This window comes from Triturus cristatus, chromosome 2_2 (genome assembly GCF_964204655.1).
Source record: "Triturus cristatus chromosome 2_2, aTriCri1.1, whole genome shotgun sequence".
Lineage (NCBI taxonomy): Eukaryota > Metazoa > Chordata > Amphibia > Caudata > Salamandridae > Triturus > Triturus cristatus.
In genome coordinates this window covers 538,712,710-538,733,742 of record NC_140582.1, presented here as the reverse complement: position 1 = coordinate 538,733,742, position 21,033 = coordinate 538,712,710, and the positions used below count along the sequence as shown (strand labels likewise).

Here is a 21,033-nt window from a genome sequence, read left to right as displayed (position 1 = left end):
GGTCCAGCTTTCAGGCCCTCCACCTTCTCTCCTCACCACCCACACAAGTGCCCTTTGATAGCCCCGCATCTGGCCATCAGCACATGGCCTTGTGGAGAAGATGAAGAATAAAAAAAAAACCATAACAATGGGGAGTGGGAATGGAGAAGGAACACCAGAAAAGTCAGAGGAAAAACTGCTTCTGCAAACGCGGTCCTTGACCAGCTAGGCTAGCCAACGTGGGCAAAGGTTGGCCAGAGTTCGCTTACCACTCATGGCAACCCGGATCACCGACATCTGCTCGTTCAGAGAGGAGAGCGAAGGCGCGAATTCCTTCTTTAGCACCATCGCTTCGATTCGAAGGGAATAGCTGTAAAACACACAAACAAATGAAACCGATCACTGAGCGCGCCCCCTCCGGACAGATTTATTGCCAAACTTTGAACAAGAACAGGATCTACCGACTTACTTTGGCACATGTATAAGTAAGCACATGAAGGAGTCGGCCAGTGACAATTTAGAAAGGTCCCCACTGAAGGCCTTCAGTATCTTAGCCTAAAGAGAGATGGAATAAGGAGATTTATATATTAGGGAACATAAACATAGGGGAGAAAACAGCTCACAACAAGGCACAATAAAGTAACTGCATAATTTTGCAAAAGCACTGGAGAGCTGCCAAAAGGTCAGCCTAGCGTTCAAGACAGAGTTCAGAGTTAAAAATAATTAAAAAAAAAAAAGTTGCAAGTCTTTTTATGAACCATTTTTTCAAGCTCAGAAGGTCAGTTCCGTGACACTGGCACAACAAAGATCTTGGCAAGATTAAAGACAAGACAAAAGTACACCATCTTTTTCTAAGTTTCTACAGATGAGCATTAACAGCTCAGAGAATTGTAAACTGAATATGCGCTCAGCAAAGTTAACCCTCAAGAAGGGTTCTGCCAGAGTGGGTATATTCAGTGCACACTACACAGGTTCATACTGTAAATCACATATTGTCTAACATTTGTGAGTTGACTAAAAAATAGGAGTGTAAAACCAACACTGCCTGCCGCCTGGACTCCCATTGGAGGCCAAAGCAGCATATAGAACGCAAAACACATATCCATACCTTCAGACGTCAATCACACATTCCACATTGTGACAAATGAATGACAATATTTGCCAATAAAAGTTAATAAAATAGTTAATTTATTTCAAATTAGTTCTTTCGCCCAGATCACAAGGAAGACTAAATCTAATTATGCCCCATTGATTAATTGTAACACGATTTTCATGCTTTGGCGAACTTTGTCAAAGCTAATGCGCCAAAACGCAACCAGAAGATGAAACCTACAATCCAATGGGTCTCAATGAATCAGAGTAATCACTACGACTAGAACATGGCTAGGTCAGAGCCAGAGGTGTGTTGCACACGTCAAAACCTCATTTCAGTGATCGCAACCGAACCCATGTAGTTATCAGTGCAGTCAAAATGTCATTGGCTTATGGTGCAATGTTGTATGTGAGCTGTGCAACTGACGACTCCAGGGTTGAATATGTACTCTGGATCAACTATCCACCAGAAGCCAAATGTCCGTCATGAAGAAGGAAAAAAGAAAAAAGTCTGATGCAGTCACACCCTTATGAAAGCTAGCCCTCTATTCTGCCACTTCAGGATTATCCAACCACAAGAAGAGGGACAAGTTGAGACTTGGGATGGTGATGTGTGGATCCAACTTCATTCGAAAGAAAGTTTGCAGCCATGATGCGGTACCGTACCTATATGCCTGGTTAGGCCCCTCTCCCATGCTTTCTCCATCTGTTTCCTTATCAAGGAGACCACTGATGCAAAAAACTTTCAATGTCCTAGTAATTTCTTAGGGATTTTATCTTCTCCTAGTTTGTTTCCAAACCTGATTTTTTCATCTCCTCGCTACTTGTCTTTATCGTGCCTTCCCTACTTTTAGCTATCGTGAATTATATTTTGGATGAGGCAGTGCTTTTTTCTACATCAAAGTTTCCATAAAATGAGTCGGAGCAACTGCTGCAGAAATGCATGCAGTCCTTCGGAAGGTGGAACACGGTATCACCACAAGATGACATGAAGGCAAAGGATGGCTGAAGGGTACACCAAGACACATCCAGCACAACTGCTTTATGGTGGCACAGGACGACGCCTGGGACTTCCGTTCTTTTCCAGCAATAAAACATTGCAAAGTGAATGCATGCTACTCAGCAGACAAACGTGACTATCCCGTTTCCAGGTTAGGACATGGCAGCCATTGGACGACTCCCAACATGCCCGTACACAGAAGCGCCTGCAGCCAACTTGCTACAATCCTGGACATGAGTAAGCCAGTATCTGAAGACAGGGTATGATCCACCCCCTCGTGCCAACTCCACTGCACCCTAGCACACTGTTGACACTAATAACCAATTATATTGTAGCTTCCGGTCGCAACCCAGCAACATAAAAAAACACCACGCACACAAACAAGAACATGCCCTTTTTCTGATAACACAGGGCATGCAATGCCTATGCGTTAGCTTATGCAATAACGTGAACAACCTGTTTGGTGCTACTATTCACTTGTTAGTTTTGAAGCTGAACAAACCAAGTTATTACAGGAAGGGAATACAAGGACCAGAACTCTCAAACAGGACAGAAATAATTCTTAAAAAATATGCTGAATCCAAGTTAGAATTTCTCGTATCTTTGCAAGTTCAGCTTAGTTTAACTGCTAAAAATGTTTGCCCCTTAGTACTATGAAAAGATACCCAGGATGTTTTTTGAATATATAAGTATTTACATCAGCAGTAAAACTTTCATGGGAGCACTAGTATGTGAGAAAATGAAAGTTGTTCTTAAGGAATCCGCAATACAACTACCTAGAGCAATGAGAACAGTGAAACACAAAGAAGGTTTTTTTCCAAGAACTATGGCACCTCAGTCATCGTAAGAATCAGAATGCCAAGCCATGGTCTTCATTGACATGATAAAAGCTGATGCACATACATGCCCAACAAAACGTACAGGTGGCAACAGGACGCATTCGTTCCAGGTCCTAAAGCTGTATGTCTGTGAGCAGTAGAAGTGTGAGGCTGAAGATGTTCTCTATGGACCAGGATACTGGGTTGGAGGGAAAGTCTCCAGCGCCTCTTTAAATCTCCTATCAAGACTCAGTTCTTTGATGGGAAAGGAAATCCATGGACTCAGTCTAAGATGATGCAGGAGTAATAAATTCCCACTAAAGGATATTTGCAGTTTGAACAACAAACAGCCAATTTGGATGTGTCAAAGTTCACCACATGGACCCTATGGTCTGCTCTCAGACACATGCAGGGTGCTGCGGCAGGCCACTGATGGATCTCTGCTCGGTCTAGCATCAACAGGGTGGCGACTGGTGTGGGGGAAAACTGCCAGGACAAGCAGGGTATCTGGGGTCTTACAAAGGAAGAACAAATGCACAAGGTAGGACACTTACTAAAACGTGGCGCATAATTGGAAGTCGTCGCAAAGACGTGCTCTGCAGAAACTTGATCATTTTAGTCAGCCCAAAAACAGGTGGAACTACTGAATTCTGTGCCCTTTGCAACCTATCCAAAAGATCCTGACATTTGCAAGTAGAGGACATGAAATGCTTGAGTGTGGGAATTAACTGCAAGTCCGGCAACTAAGGCAAGGTTCCTTGAGGAAGAGAGAGGCGGTATTGGCTTAAGTCAAGTAATATTATAAATGCAGCTTTTAAACACCGACCTTACTTGGGTTTTAAATGTAGACTACAGTTAAAAAAAAAAACACAAAAAAAGCACAAACACATGAAGCCCTGATTGTTGTGTTTTTCAAGAATGAGCATTAGTCCGACAATGGCATGGGCCTACAACGGCGCTAGGGTGCTACTATGTAGATACAACATAGTTACTCTCCAGGATAGAAAAAAGAAAATCACAATCCAGGCCCAGAACACACCCACTTCATGACTCAAACCACACGTGATGCAACTTGTGCCAAAGTTCTGAAATTAATATATACTGCAAAACTACACGCTGGATGTGACCATAAAGGAGGCACATATTGGATGCACCAATAGCATTTTCGGTTCCTATATTCTGAGATCCCAAAATACAATTCCTGGTCTTAATAGAAACACAAACAATCAGCAAATGTTTTAACTGACAATATATTTTAGATGGGTGTTAGTACATCTGCTCAAACCCCTTGCCTCAGGACCCTAGTTCAATACTTTAACCTTTTTACCATTGACTCACAACGACTCCGACTCCAAAGTAAAACGTTCACCTGCATAAGAGCCAAAGACCAAAGGAACAGCACACACTGCGTGATATGTCCCAAATCAGTCGGTTTACCAGATTTCCCTGCAGTACGAATGGGACTCCTTTGCAGCCCAGTGTTGCTCCATAGGCAAAATGAAAAAATGAAGCTCGCCTCATTAAAAACACATTACTTGCCTCTCAATATATCGATTTAAATTGAGTGACTAACAAAGGTTTGCTCTTTCAGAAGGCAGAGTGTCTTCTATTTCCACAAGCCACGTTTCACTCGATTGACAGACAACTGGCTGTAGCATCTGTGCCAGGGCAAGTGGAATTCAAAACTATTTGCTCAAATCCATCTTTGAGAATCAACATCTATTTCCAGAGTTGCTCCAATGTATACGGCCCGAGTAAATCTTAAAAGTTCAATTAACTTTTCTTGCGGGGAACCATTGTGAATCAGATCCATTATGTCAAAATATTGCAATAAATAGATTTCATTTTGTGAAGCACAAATACAGCTTTTCAATGAAGCGGGGTCCGGTTCTGTGCCACAGGAGCGCATGTGACAGAGCAGCCTTCCCTGGAGCAGAATGGGTTCAGGAAATGACAGGTGTAAATAGTTACCGAGCTGGAAATATTCTAAATAATGTATACGTGTATTCGCGTTGTTTTAGAAGATTTTAAATACCACTGGTTTGTTCTAGCCATTAGCCACTAATCATGTATCTGTTTTTCAAATGCAATCAATCTTCCGTGCAGCTATACAGGACGGCTCGATCTGTAGTCACAACATACAGGACGTGTTCCCTTGTCACAGAAGACTTTGAAAAGCAAATGGCAAAACAGACATGAATGTAAGCAAAGCTGGGCAAAGAAACCAGATGGCACCCTAGAATAACTATTTATTACAGTTCACTAATGAGCAAACCAGTGATTTCACTAACTTTCCTAGCAGATGCGCTGCTGGATCAAGACGCTGGTTAAAAAAAGTAGGCTATGTTTACAAATGCCAGAAAGGAAATACAAAGAACACTGTGTAATAGCAAGATTTGCTTACAATTCAGTAAAGCAGTTTGTAGCAGTTTGTATCCTGACAAAACGATACAGAGTTAAAGGCAACGCATTTTTCTGTATTCGTGTAGAATAGTCTTCAATTGAAAAGAAACCGTGTATACACCTTATTTCACTAGAGATTCTGGCAGCTAGCACTAACACATACTGACTGGCGAAGAACCACCAATCACGTTACAACACTCAATCTCCTAGTACCACCTGCTTGCGTCATGGACAGGAACCTTATACACCATCTAGAATACGGTGCACAACAAGAACTCTGGGCAAAAAGCCTGGGTCTGGCCACTCTTTGGTATGCTAGGAGGACATTGGGTTATGTACAGAGTTGTACTGCTAAAAAGGAAGTGACAGAATACTGAAGCGTGGCAGATAAAGAATGCTTTTTCCTTATGTCATTATATGTCTTGGTAGAAAGCTTGTTTGGCTCATAATGATTGCTTGTCATAATACTGTATCTAGAAATATCATCTGACATGAATATCATCTGCTAAATATGATTTACAAAAATATTGTCCCAATGTGTGCAGATTTTCTATTATGGACTCCAATGGAACGGTATTTTTTCTAGAATATATGTGGGACACAATATTTATGTCAGACTTTAGTCTGGCGACAATATTCTGGTCTCACAAACCCAGTAGGGCTTCAGGGTACACTAGAAAGGCGTTAACGTGTTATTCTAACACTTAACTAGCCAAGTTGCCAAGACCATCATCACAGAAGTGAGGAGACTGCAATGCCATTTTCGATTGCAAAATGGGAATAGAACTTTTCATACACTGATGTTGAAACCCTTGGAAAAACAAAGGGCATAACTATTTGAAGTCTCACACCCATACGCCAGTCCTTCACGTTGGCCATGATGCCAAATGGGGAAAAAAAATAAAAGCTTTGATTAGCTGGGAAAAGCATACCCCAAAGCGATGTCAAAACGCTTTAATCTGCTTGCAAGACGTGCACAATCTGCAAGACGTGCACAACCTGCACTTTCTATGTGCACAGAAAGGCCAGATCTGGTGTTCTACAGCAGACAACAGCTTGAGAGTCCCTTATTTAAGAGATTCTCTCAGACCCTTCAATGGGGAGGTGTCTGCTGGCTGTCACCGCCTAAGAAATGTCAAAACATGAGAATGTCCCCATCATGCAAACTACAATGTACAATTCCAGAACAAGTCCGATACAAATCCTGTTGTTTCTTTGTATTGAATTTGGTGTAATCCAAGTTATCCAATTGTAAAAGATATTGAATGCTTATTGAAAAAGCATTGTAAGAAAAGAAAAACAGCTAATTTGCTTAACGTAGATATTCCATCAATGCTACACACCATAGTCCTGTGACTTCGGCAGCTCCCGTTTGTGCTTCCCAGTCAAAGGCAGTGCTTTTGGAGACAAAAAGGCTGGTGCAACTTGGCAGGAGACCTTAAATACACACCACTTCAGAAAAGAGACTACAATATATGACGTAAAGGTCTCTTTCCCCGCAGTGCACTCATGCTTGCCCATCAGCATGCATCTAATTTATTAAGCAGGAACGTCAACTTTTTTTTTTTTTTTTAGATTTGTGAGATATTTACCAGTAGAAAATTCCGGCATCTGAAGAAAAGCACAGAAGAAACTTGTGTTTCCAATATTTTCTAGGCAACAGGGTTGATGGAGAGGAAATATTTGGCCTTATACAGAGAAAACTCTGCTTTCCTGGTCAGAGAAGGTGCATTCTCTGGGGAGCCAGTTGTGCCTAGAAGGGCATTTATGAACAGGTTTCTTTCACTGGTCAGTGCTCACTTCCACACATCTGGAAGCGTTTTTAAGGCTGAAATCAGTATGATGAATTTGGGTACTTAGTAGCTGTAGTGAATCTCAAAAGCAAAGTACCACATTGTTTCATGACTGGTTTTGAAAAAATTGCATCCCAATATCTACTAACTTTGTAAGAGAAGAGAATCAATGTTTGCAGAATACCAGTAAATAAATCGTAGTAGGAAAAACTGTCCATAGGAAAGGAGGCTATATTGGACAGTTTAAGTCCCATTTAATTTTAAGAAAAAGATAAACCTGGATGATTTCCTCTCCATTTTTTTCTCCTTTTTTCTAAAAGAAAGCACTTCTTTGATCAGGGAAAACATGATCGCAGTACACCAGCTTTAATGAAAGTCGGAACTGTAAAATAAGACTAGGAGTACAATTAATGCACTCTTCGCTTTTTTCAAATAAGTTCTATTTTTGGTGGGATGGAGAAGCGTAGCATTTCTATTTATGTTGCTCTGTAAACCCAGAATAGTTCTACATCATACGGAGCATCACCTACAAAGGTGGAGCAAGTATTCGGATTCAACCGTATCCTTCAGCAGCATTTGAGACAGTGGACCGTACCACCCTCTTTAATACACTAAAAGAACAAATGTGAACAAATGACTGTCCTAAAGTGGTTAACCTATTATCTAGGCAACTTCTATTAACCAATAAAGCTGAGCAGCAACATTTGATCCATCTCCTCTCCGCCATGAGGTGTCACACGGCTGTATTCGGCCCAAACTCCTCAACCTCTACTTGGAATTTCTTGCCTCCTCTTCTTGCATCTATTATCACCTCTACACTTATGATATTCGAATGTATTTTCAAGGTTTCCTCCCAGGAGGACACTGCCTAACTCCATGAGGTTCTTGGTAACACTCAGTCTCGGATGTCTTTTCATCCCCTCAAATGCAACCCTCTTGAAAGTTATTTCTCTCTTCTTCAAATCCCAGTAAAATTATGGCATGAAATCTTGCACTAAAGTATTGCTCTAAATCAATCCTACACAAAAAAACAAAAACAAAAAAACAGTCGTTTCAGTCACATGAACTCTATCCAGGACACCTTAAACTGCGTTCCTATGGAGGTTACAGCATTTCTTTTTTTAACAGTCTGCATTATTCACAAAGCCATTCATTTTCAATCCCTGAAATATCTGTAAAGACTGAACATTTCTGAAGTAAGCCACTTTGTAGCTCTAAACTTTCTCCTGGAAATATTTACCTCTAAGAAACAAAACTATTTCTCTATCGGTTTCAGGGAGTGGGCCACGATATGGAACTTCATTCACTCGGCGATCAGCGCAAACCCCACTTTCCTGACATACAAACACTTTTTTAAAAATAGTTGAAGCACCTTCAACTGCAATGGCAATTTCAAACAGGATAGTGTAACTTTCAATGTGAATGTGCACAGGAGCCATTCTGGAATTCCCCACAAGCATTTTTTGTATTGCATCATTGAGACCGTTTACTTCTATTAACTTATTTTTAACTAAGTTACTTGTACGCATATCACCTGATCCATTCTGAAACTGAGCGCTCAAAATTGAGGTTGCAAAACTGAGAAATTAACCATTTTGTGTTTGTGTAGTCTCAACTTTTCTCGACATTTATCATCCTGTGAAGCGACCCATCACTGTGGATTTGCTACACTTTAAAAAATATTTTTAAAGTTGCTAATTTAACAAAATAAACATTCTAGCGAATAAAAAGTCACTTAAAAGAAGTAAAGCCAGTTCCTCAACCCAAACAGCTGGTGCTGTGTTTTCAGACCCCCGTGTAGATTACTCATGACCATGAAGTCTTATGTGGAAGCATGGACTGGAACACACCAAGTCTTAACCCACAACCCGCATTTAGAGTACATGCACACCGGTGAACTAGTCTTTCTTACTGTCAAGTTATATATGCTTCATGGACATGTGATGCAAGACCTTTAAACTTGCAGCATAGCTAAGGAAGGGTGGGACCAAAGCTTATCAGTCTAATCACCATTGACAAATATTTGACCTGTGGTAGGATGCAATGATTCTATGGTTCAGAAAGCAGGTACATGAATACAATGACTCATCCCATGGAAAGTGAACAGAACGCGCTGCCATTCTGGGTGAGTCCACTCAATAAGCACAAAAAAGCACTGAGGGAAGTTGTCCCTCAAATGGGGCAGCTGCTAGTTACTCCTCACACAATAAGTGCAGTTGAAAAGTAATTGGTGTCTTTTACTGACACACCACAAAAAAGCCAGCTGTACCAGATTGAAAAAAAACGTGAAACACGGTTTAAAAGGAATAAAGCATGGGTCAGCTCCAGTGCTTAATTTGAGCCGGTGGTTTCCAGTGCTCATCACCGGCACTTAATCATCAACACCAGCACTTTTCATGAGCACCATCTAAGGATACATTCATTTATGGTAGGCAAGAGGAGATTAAGGGATTTGCCCAGAATCACAGGATGTTGAACGGACCCCGAGACTTGAAACACTCAATCCTGGTTCCCCAGCTCCTTAGTCGGCAGTCCTGGCCATTAAGCTACACCCTCGCCCAACTTTGAAGGTTAGTAGTTGGATCTGTTTTAGGCAGCGCCAACAGAAGAAATGGACAGGTGCGAGCTACCTCCTGAAGAGCCCCAGCGCTTTTGTTTTTTTTTGTTTTAACAAATTAACCCATGGTCAGTTCAATCTGTCGACTGATCTCGTGGTACGGTTACATGGTAAAAATAAAACAAAATAAAAGAAGTCCGAACTCCTCTCAAAGTTATTTGCCACTAAATAAAAAATATCTTATTTTTGTTTTAGAATAATTAATTGAATTTTTGCTGTAGTTGGCACATGATCACGTTTCAAAAACCAAAACGGTCAACCAGAGCGACCTAGCACTTTCAACTCACGTGAACAGCACCTACTTTCTATTGCCGCCTTCTATTGCAGATCCAGCTATTCAACGCCTCAGAGAACCCTGCAACAGGGAATTTCTCTACAGTGAAGTATCTCATGTGGTTCAGAATTTAGGGGCAGGGGTGTAGTAAGAAGATGATGCAATCAATCAACTTTTTGATCTGGCACAAGGCCGTTTGGGTGAGAATCTATCCTATAAATCTCTATTCAGCAGTGCTAATTGCGATATCGCAAGCAACCACACTGCGGGAGGTGCCATGAAGTGAAAATATCATTTGATTAACTGCTGAACGCGCGCAAAACAGAACACTTGAGGCAGCAGCCATCAGGGTGCAAGCATAAGGATATTATGGTTTCCTATTTGTTTACTCATTTATTGTCGATTTCGAAGGCACTACGTACTGCCACAAAGTCACTTCAAAATAATGTCAGGAAAGTACGATATAGACAGGAACGAGTGAGAGTGAAATAATAGGGACACAAGTGGGTTCACAACATGCAGAAGGAATCTTTACAGTGCCATAAGTGGAAGGTGAGTAATCTTCAGATTTACAATCTTCAAATATTTATGCAGCATTACAAATACTAACGTATGCTTTACAAGGCCTCCCATGATTACTGTTCGGCTGGTTTGTGAAAACTCAAATTTAAAGATGCGAGCAGAAGACTACAAATCAGATTTCCAATTTCCCTCTATCCGTTTGAGAAATGTACCCAAAGAACTTTTGCCCAGCACACTTATCGAGTGGGGTGCAGTATGTCATAGATGGTCAGCTGCTAGGGACGGACTCTTCAGTCTAGGTTTGGTGCTTACAACGTCAAAGTACCTGAGAAGACTTTCAATGCAGTCTCATTTAATATTCAGCAAGTCCAAAATTCATCATGTCAGTAGATGGTTAAGGGGAATTTCACAAAAATAATTTTCTTTTGCGTCAATTCAGCTAAATCAAACCTCTGAAAACAGGATCATAGATGGATACTGTGACCCCCGCTCAGATCAATCTCATCTTCTTCCAGGTGAAGACATCAAGACACCCTTCGACTCCCTTGCCCTACACATTTTATATCTCAACACGTCCCTCCAACAATGTGAAATCCCAAGGTCTTTACAATTAGCGGTCATGATTGCCCAGGAGATTTCAAGAAACATGCAATCACACTACAACTAGTCTTCCATACCAACATTCATTCGGCAGAAGTAGCTGTCCTTCATGACCCAACAGCATGATTTGATCTACTCAAATGTCCTTGAAAGAACAAACTTCATCCTGACTAGGCTGCATTCCAAATCCGCCACAGTATCAGACCTTCGTCTATACCTTCCAAACAGACCTCACAATCAACAGAAAAACAATCACTGATCAGGACGAAGGACACCACAATTTCAAATATGACCACGTTTTCTAACCGGTCACCTTAACCTACAGGGAGCCTCTCGTTTACTAGACGCAAGTGGGCAACCACTTACTGTCCCCTAAGGCAATTCAATAGTAAATGAGTAGGGTAGATTTTTAACAGACAGAAAGAGGCGAGAGGTATTTGAATCAATGTGTCCAAAGAAAATGGCGTCAGTCTTGAAATCACAGAAAAGCTGATGGCAAAAAAGCTACCCAAGAAACTGATACCAAGATCCAGTAGCACATGCCTACTGGCTTTTCGTTGTAGGCTGCGTTCGATTTTGCCGTGCCCGCGTTCATGTGTCCAGTACATCCAGAAGTGCAACACTATAAATATAAAGTTGATGTATTGACAGCACAAGGACAATATCTGCAGCCATCATTGCTGGCCTTCAGTATGGTCGACTGCCTCGGATGCAAAGGAAGAGGCAGAATGCTGCGAGTGCGGTGGAAGGAGGAATTGCCAAGGAAAGCAGAGCAGATGAGGAAACTGGAAATTCATGCATAAATAAGGATTTATTACAATGTTACGGTCATAGCACAGATCGCAAAGCTGAACTGCGTGGGTGTGAGCAGTCTTTTTGGTACTTTCCAACTTTTAGAGGCTCAATTTTGAGAAAGTAGCCCAATATTTCATGAACCCAATTTCCCTCCAGAATTCAATAATTCAATGAAGGTCGGTCGCGTTATGCAGTAATGCGTATTTCCGTACGCTATAGTGGAGGGTGCGAACAATTACAAAAAACAAGCAACGACACGAGAGAGTCGTCTCCCTGAAACGAACCTGCACTAAACGGAAAGCAGCTAAATTGCTTAGATCTGGCAAATGATTGGAGCAATTTAAAAACATGCCCTGCCCGCAAAATTACTCTCAGACAGAAATAGGGAGGCATTTAATGTGTACGGATCCACTTACATGAACTGCTGCATTTTTACATTCATATGGCAATTATTTGAGCTAATGGTTGCGCTGCACTTGAAACGGGTGTGAATCAACACTACTCAGTGTCTGAATTTCAAAATAAATGATTGGCAGCAGAAATGCCGAAAGTGAAGAAGATCTTGGTTAATTCTGCAATCTGTTCCATGAACCCAAGTTGCTTGAAGTCAAGTTTCAGGTCAGAGCACTCCGTGCCGCTCAAGATTGCGTTAAATGGACAAGGGTGTATTCCATGATCGAAAGTTATCCAGAGGAAGTTTCGGATTGTCACAACATCTAATGAACAGCGCAATGTGTTCACAAGGAACTGAAAATCAATGAACTGATCTCAGTAAATATGCCCACCTCCCGCAACAGAGTCACAAGTAAGAGCAAGTGGGAATTTGAGGTCTACAACGTGCTTTGAGAAAGTGCATTGTACAAACTGCTTTATATTTACTCGTCCTCATCCAACTGAAACCCGTCTGCACAGCAGTCACTCAAAGGATGAAAGGCTGAGTCACTGTCCAGGGGTGAATCTCACACAATGCAACTGGTGATTCACCCAACCAAGCTGCACTACTTCCTGAAGAGGGGAGTAAAGGTGTCTTGGCTCTGGCAGATCTGAGAAAGACTTCGAAAAGTATAAAAAGGCGTGTCAGGTTGCGCTGGGCAGGTGAAAGGAGAAACAATGCAGTGGTGGTGGAGTTATTTGTAAAGGGTATTCACTGCACACTGCTACGTACACTGATGGAAAGTCTTGCGGAGCAGTGGCTTTCGTGATGTCCGAGTGCGTATTCTTTATGCTATCGGGTAACCCAACAGATCTGGTTACAAGTCGCAGTATTTTTTTCCACCCCTTGGTTATATCCCTTCTGCGTTAGCCAGACTCTGGCTGACTCCTACAAAAGACACTTTGGCACTGTCAGTTCTTTGTACCTAGTTTGGATTACACCCTTGAGCGATGGATTTACTACGCTATTTTATCAAACAAACATATTGACGTTCCAATCAGTGGTTGTAAAAGGTGGCAACACAAAAAAATGCCAACTACAAATCACTTTATACTTTTATCTGACAAACTGGTTATAATCAGTTCACCCTTTTCCTAAATGAATACTTTCGGTCATTCATTTCCGAGTCTCAACTCCCACCATACTGTACCTCCTTTTCACATACATTCCCCCAAACACAATCCATCACTATTAGATGTACCAATATTGTATTCTTTAAAAAATTAATTCTAGAGGATGTTACTACCTCCACTGCCACGACCTTCACTGGCAGTGTCTGCGGTTGACTGAGAATAATGTAATATTTAAAAGGGTCGGGGACGACTAGATCTGGCTTCCAGGAGTGACATCAGCCTACGCTTGAGAAAACCTGACAAATTTATTTAGTAAAGTCTTTGTTTGGAGTCCTAATTAATATATATTTTATCTGTACCAGACTGCCCTCACCCCTAGGGCCTACTGCAATACGGAACTCCCTGGAAGGGTGAGAAGCATTCTTCAATCCAAGCCCATGTCTTCTCCAGTGCATTAGCTGTCCTTTCAGCTGAACCCTCAATGAAAGAAAGTGGTTTCGCTGTACTGTTTACCATGTGGTACATTTCTTGTTTCAGACCCAGCTGACAAGGTAAATGCATCTAGCAGATAAAACTTTGCTTAAAATGAACATTTGTTAGTAACATACCCAATTGAAATCTAGGTATGAGCAAGACTCTTTCCGTCATTCTTCGATAAAGAATGCCTTTAAACACACCAATTCATCATTGCATGCAAACACGCACTAAAATTGGACAACAGACTGTGGAATAAGTGCAAATGGATAATTACTACAGTTCACTGCATGGCTGATCGGGGGGGGGGGGGGGGGGGTATTTGCCGGAAGGAAGGAGCGTGGCCACACACCACTGTTACTGTGGCCTCTGGATGTACTGTAGCTATGGCCGTAGAGGTGGGTGTGCAAAATTGTCAGAGCTCTTGGTTTGTACCTTTACTCTGAATGCATCCACGCCTTACTAAAATGAGAGGTTTGTGCAATTATGGAACTCAGTAATATTTGGTGGTGCTAAAAGACACTTGTATATGACGATCTAGTGAGCGAGCTTTCAATCAACCATGAGGACCGGAAGATGGACGGATTCTTTCAGACTCCATCTTGGGTCAATCTGAATTCTTCCAGCTAAGAAATATGTTCAGTAGGTCAGCCTCTTCACTCAAGCAGAAGACTCGCTCAGGCAATCAACTGTACTACACAGGAAACTCTAGCACGGAGCTTCGGTGTTGTGGTGCTGAATCTGGATTATGACGACGGGTGAACGGTGTAAGGCAAGGACATTATACAGAAGAACCGTGTGAAATAACTTTAACCCGCACTCCAGGAATCTGCTTCAAGCACACAGCACGCTTGCTTCCACATATATTGCAGATGTTTCAAATGCCAGCTCACATCACTTGTTTACTCTGTTTGTGGCACAGGAGAAAGGTTTTCTTTTGCAAGCGCAGAATGCTACTCAAAGCAATGGTTTTACTGTCACAGCGAGTACTCTGCTCATAATCTAAAAAGACCCAGCGATAAAAATAAACCCGGAAGTACAAAAAGACTTGTGTGGCCAAGGTGAGTGACCTGCTCACAATCACGTAATAGGAAAAAAACTGCAGAAAACTCATGCACAGTGTGCCAACACTTGATCTGCTTTGGGCGTGCTCCGGTTAAAGGTCCCATAGAGTGACACTAGCAAGCACGTGGCCATGAAACACACATGCACACACTTCTACGTCACAATTCTATTCAGAACAGAAATGTGAAAGCTGATCCTCCTCTGTGGTAAAATGGATGCTGTCCAGCAAGAGGCGGGCCTCTGACTTTAGGGTGAGGTAACAACATTTTACCACTCACGTCATTAGCTGGTTATCTCCTGATCACTGAGGTGACTTGCAAGCTTACACCTCTTCATATGAAACAGCACAGTAGTTTTTATTCTACAGGTTAGTCTAAAGAAATACCATCACGTGCCTGGTTGTGGCTTACAACAGCGCACACTTTTACATAACACAAGAGACGGGCTGGAGTCAGTGTTTGGACTGCGATGTGGGAAGGCACAGATCCCATTTGACTAATAGACACTGAGCAATCCACACTTTCCATAATGACGCGAGGTCGCAGCTTTCACAAACCAAAACATTAACCCTTACCTCCTCCGCTTCTGGTAACAACTTGAGAAATTCACGCAGGCTCTCCGATTCGTAGACATCACACCTTCCCAAGCGGATATCTTCAGCGATGTCCTCAGCAGACCTTGGAAGACATTGTACTTGAATTAATATCGTATGATCTAGACAGCCACAAGTTTACAGAGAAATAACAGCAACAGTTCCCACCCTTGTCCGCCCACACTGCTTCCGGCGCATGCAACCATTTTGGATGAGAAAAGGCGCTGAACATTGATCAAGAATTTATTTGTAAGCAGAGGACGAGGACGCGTATGCAGACACTGGGTTAAAAAGTATCCATGTGGAGAACCAGGAAGTCTTCAATTGAGCATTTTCCATCAAGGGCAGGCTTAGTTATTTTGGGGTGATGTTTTTTTTCACCCGTTTCTTTTACTTCCACAATGGGGCAGAGGTGGTGTTGCTTGAGAAGACTGATGGTAGAAGTGATAGTATGGAGAGACTTACCTATCCTATTGTACCCTTCACCCCGTCAAATCTTAATTATGTATTTATTTTGCCAGTATGTTTCTACTATTCTTCTCTGGTAGCTGACATTTTCCTTTCTTCACTTTTGGTTTTATTTAACAATTATTCGCAATCAAGCTCCCCCTCTGGCAGCCTGCCATTAGGCATGGTTTTGCATTTCTCCTCCTATTCACGGTAATTTTCCCTAAATAAACATCAAGTGACAAATCTTGGTTTTCAGTTCATGTTTTGCCATTAAATGTATTTTCTAACATTGAACCTAGCACCTTACACAAGACTTGCAAAAACGTGCAAAGGGAGCTGGCAGATAAGTATTGCTGGATCACAATCCGTGAGCGAGCAAAATGAAAAACGTGCAGACTTTATCATCAAAGACAGCACTCGGAGGCAAAGTGACACTTAATTTTATGATGAGCTCACAAACGGTCACTGGATTCTCGCTCATCAATTTATGCTGTGTAATTCAGTCACAAAAATCCGCCATGATCGCAACATACGGCAAGGTGCCTGCTCTCTGCCAAAACCTAAATGCGAACAACTAACCTACCAATGTTGGCCACAACCACATCAAACAAATGGTCACCACACTGCAGTCTCTGCTGGAGATTCTAGGAATTAAGCACTTGACTCACGACACTTCCTGTTGCGAAATACTTTTCGCTGGGTGTGCTCCCAGGCTCAGCAGCTGTGGCAAGGTGGATTCGCCACTCATAGCCTAGGCCAATAAAACACACCCTGCACTCTGGCAGTTCACACTGTACATACGGCTACAGGACTATTTACAGGTTACTATTTACTGATGTGTCCCAATGTGCTATTTCCATCTCAATGTAGACATCTCAAAAATCTGTCCTCAAAATAAAAGAATCTTACTTTTTGAATTGCTTCAGAAATATCCCAATGTTCATGCTTCTTTTTGCATCCAACAGAGAAATCTGAAATAAAAAAAAATAAAAAAAAATATTTAAATAATCAAGGACATGCAACGCAAAAGTTTCCAGTTGAAACCCTTGCCACTCCTAAAACTTACGCCATTCAAGGAAAGCCTCAATTATTGATGGCATTGGGTGCGGTGTCACTGATCTACGGTAAGGAGATCCCATTCAAGAAATGCTACACCTCATGAGACACCGAGTACGTACAGTCCAGCGCAACCCTTCTGTTTGGAAAGGCGTATGAGCAGGACAATACCCACACTCACCTGTGACCAGGGAAACCAACCACTGTACACCTGATCAGTAAAAGAATAGCTGACGTGTTGTGTGCGCCTTACTGAAAGTATAGCAGAACTCAATGCAAGGGGGTACACCACTACGTGAGAGTAAGACGCACACAGAAAGTGGGCTTCCATTATACAGTACAGACCATTTTCATTTTATTTATTTATTTTTACTTTCAAGGTGGTCCTCACTCAATTTAAGAAAAAAAATCTTTGGTTCCAATTTTTGTATTATCACCCACTGTGTAAAAATAGCTCAGCAAATTAATTTCTAATACATTAGGCAATTCCAGGAAGTCTAGAATAGCTGAGGGCTCAGCGACTGCCCAGAGACATTCAGGTCACATGTTCAGTTCCTGGCGTCATGCTTCAGAGATCAATAAGGCAAGGACTATTGACTGGTTTAATAGTATTTGAGTGCCTAGAAGTACTTCCGTTTGTGGACTGCACCGCGGAACTACTTAGTAGTATTTCAGATGCATGAAAATGAATTTGAATAACCCCTCGAGACATTCTAAAATGCGTTCCCCGCAATTGTACCAATTCCGTGCCTTGAGGTGACTAGCTACGCAGCATGCTATGTTGGACTACATTAACTTAGCTACTTCTTCCCACACTGTGGGCTTCTGACACCTCTTGGCAATGACTGAAAGCTGCACGTTCAGAGATGCAAAACATTTGAGCTAGTGTGCACAATTGTGGGGGCGGGGGGGGGGGGGGGAAGGCCTACACTTCGCCTCACCCATGGTGTGCGCTGAACCACAGTCCACGTCATGGAAAATGAGGTGGCCCTGCTGCAGCACATGGGCTGCAGAAAACCACTTCGCACCCACGTGTACTATGTCAGCATCCACACTCAACTGTTATTGCATTTCAAATGATCAGGGACTATCGTGCACAGGACTACAAACATTTCCTAAAAAAGCAGTGGCGGCTCCTCCGTTATGGCGGAGGAGTGTCACCCTCCCAAACTCTCCCCCTCCCCCCCCCACCAGCAGATGAAAAAGAAAATGATAATAAAACAAGTTTATCATTTTATTTTTCTTCGCAGGAACGCATGTTGGTTTTGCTAGCCATCTTAGGATGGTCACACCGACATGTGTGCTGAGATCTCTCCAACTCGAGCTGAGTTGCTGGGTTGGAGACAGCAGGCAGAGGCTCCCAGTGTTTCTGTGAAAGCAAATTCAGACCAATCCTGGTGCTTCACTCATGCTGCCAGCAGCATGAGAGCAGCATCTGGATTGGCTGCAGAGGATTCTGGGAGCCTCAGCCTGTGCTGCAATGGAACTAGAGGAGCAGAATGTGGCAATGTTATTTTTTGTTCTATTTTGTGTTGTTACTGTCGTCGTTCACCAAAGAGAATGAGTTTTTCTTCAAATCTTAAACCCGCCTGAGCGTGGAATGGGAAGGAAGACACAGGATTAGTACGGTCTGAACCTCAGCCGTTTTTTCCATCCAGAGTATCACAATCCTGGGGATACAAAACAAAGAATATTGTTCCTCGAGTGAAAGCGCCACATATGTACAAAAATCTAACGCTTGATTATGAGCTTGAAAAATTGAGCGTTTCAGTGTGTAGATAATAACCATCTTCCATTGTACATCATGTGCTAAGAAACAAATGGTGAGGTGTGAAGAATACCAAGGTGCGATTTAAAAAAAAACAACAAAAAAAAAAAACTTAGGATGCAGGAAATTGCTGTACGTCTTTTTGGTTTTATTCGATATTTTGCCAAGACAAAACTGCCTTACTAGGAATTGCTGCTGTCGACAAGCATTTCTCATGCGGCTTTGATGCCTTCACTGAAGTTCAATTAGCACCTGTCAGAAGCTTCCCTCGCACGTGACAGCGGAAGTTATTTCAGGTATATTCACAATAGCGCAGTGGCGGCTGCACAATTAACAAGCAGGGGCTTGGCAAATGGTGAGGGTGTGCTAATCGGTTCGTGGGCATTTATTGTCTGAAGACAAGTGGACACCCCACAAGTCTCACTTGTGGTTTTCAGAAAAGACAAAATCTATTTGAAAAATGAGCTTGTTTTAAGATTTTTACTAAACAATGCCTGTCGAATTCTGGGACAGGGAGTTAGGTGAAAGGTTAGTGTGCCACTAGCACCATGTATGGACCATCTCTGGACTCCTGTCTTGGGGCTCCTCCCACATTCACCCTCTCCATCTGAACCGACGTGCTAATGATGTGCAAGAGTCCAGGTCTGCAGCACCATATCTCCTTGGTGACATGTCACCTGGTAACCTTATTAACAAGACAAACCGGAAAAGAGGAGCGTGGAGGCAAAAGTAACAGGGTTATTTCCGAAAAATCTGAGGTTGAGGGATTGCGAGCCAACAAACCCCGATAGGGTACTGCATTAAACCCCGCAGCACTACTCGTTCATTGGTTAATGGGAGATACCAACAGTTCAAGGACCAACTCTCTCCCAATCACAGCTGTAGTTTTTAAACGGGTTCAGGCGAAAAAACACTGATGTGCCGAACGCGTTGAACATTTGCTATATTCGCTGCTGTACAGGGCCTAAAAGATGGCCCTCAACAAAGGGTGCATTTCAGGCCTGAAAATGCAAAGACAACAGTCTGCCATAAGCATCCTTTTTATTATGGTTTACCGCCCAACTTTGAAGAATGCTTACACAAAAAGTGTCTGCCAGCAAAAACACCACAAGTTAATTGCAACGCTGCTCAATACTGGTCAAGCTCTAATTGAACGCTGCTCAATATTGGTCAAGCTCAGTGTCCACCATTGTCATGCCTTCAAACCGGTTCCAATTTCCACTGTACAATTCTACACAGATGCGCTGCTCTTAGCTGAAGTGTAAAAGGTTTGAATCTCAGCAGGGCAGACTCGGCCTTTCATCCATCACACGGTCCAGCAAACAAGTAGCATGGAGGAGGGTGCCAATTGTTATCTATATTAAACAGTAGGCATCATTTCCCCTGTGACTGAACGGGCCTTAGAAAGACTAGGGACCAGAAGAGATGTAAAGCTGGACAGATGTACAACAATTACTATCTACTTAGGGTCATGGATGAAAGAAGCAGAATAAAGCCGGCAATGTCGGCCGCACGGTGACAAAGGAGGAGACTGGATCTTCGCGTTGCTTTTCCTTACAGGTAGATTTGACTTTATTTCACGGTAGGTGTGCATTGAGGTAGACCAGTCTGAACACCACTGTCCGATCGTACCACAGGCACTTCCGTTTTCTGGGGATTTGTGGGTCAAAAAGGACCTACCTGCAAACATCTGGCACGTTTACAACTTTGGGCCACAAACACGCATACTTGTCCATCGGTTATTGCTAATCTTGTGTATCAATTTATGCCTGGAAAATATATCCGGGTAGTCTTTACATTAAAATTCACTGCTGAAGACAAATTCCATGGTGATCCGAAAGCAACACGGAGGAGCAACAAACTATATTCATCAGCAAGGGCCACAAATCGGCCTCAAGAATTGCCGCAGTAGCCCCTAGTGAGGGGGCTCTGGATGAATGAGACTGTCCCGTTATTCCTTCGAGAGAGTTGAAAATTCCGAGCAACTACCAGGCTCATTGGTCCATAATATGCCCAGAATATAGATGCAGGAGGAGGCTGAAACGTGAATAGTAACTTCAGAGTTAAGATATCTCGGAGGTTTACCTACAGTTGGGAGCAGCCAGCTTAAGCGATCTAATTAGGACGGCATTTGATCCCCTTCACTTTACCCATGTTATCTTATACCTTTTGCCTCTCTTGTAAGTAATGACGACTATATAATGCGTGTATATTACTTTATTTCTTATG

The 21,033-nt window shown here is 42.4% G+C and overlaps 1 protein-coding gene across 1 annotated transcript in view; it reads right to left on the bottom strand.

Moving 5' to 3' along the window:
• The window catches only part of FHDC1 (FH2 domain containing 1), a 99,049-nt gene that overhangs the window by 24,446 nt on the left and 53,570 nt on the right, over positions 1–21,033 (bottom strand). Inside the window, exons 3-6 of the mRNA XM_085641681.1 lie at positions 16,890–16,951; positions 15,513–15,615; positions 449–534; positions 249–349 (exon numbers count right to left, since the gene is read on the bottom strand). Of these exons, the coding sequence (XP_085497807.1) occupies positions 249–349; positions 449–534; positions 15,513–15,615; positions 16,890–16,951 (352 nt within the window). The remainder of the gene's footprint in view (positions 1–248; positions 350–448; positions 535–15,512; positions 15,616–16,889; positions 16,952–21,033) is intronic.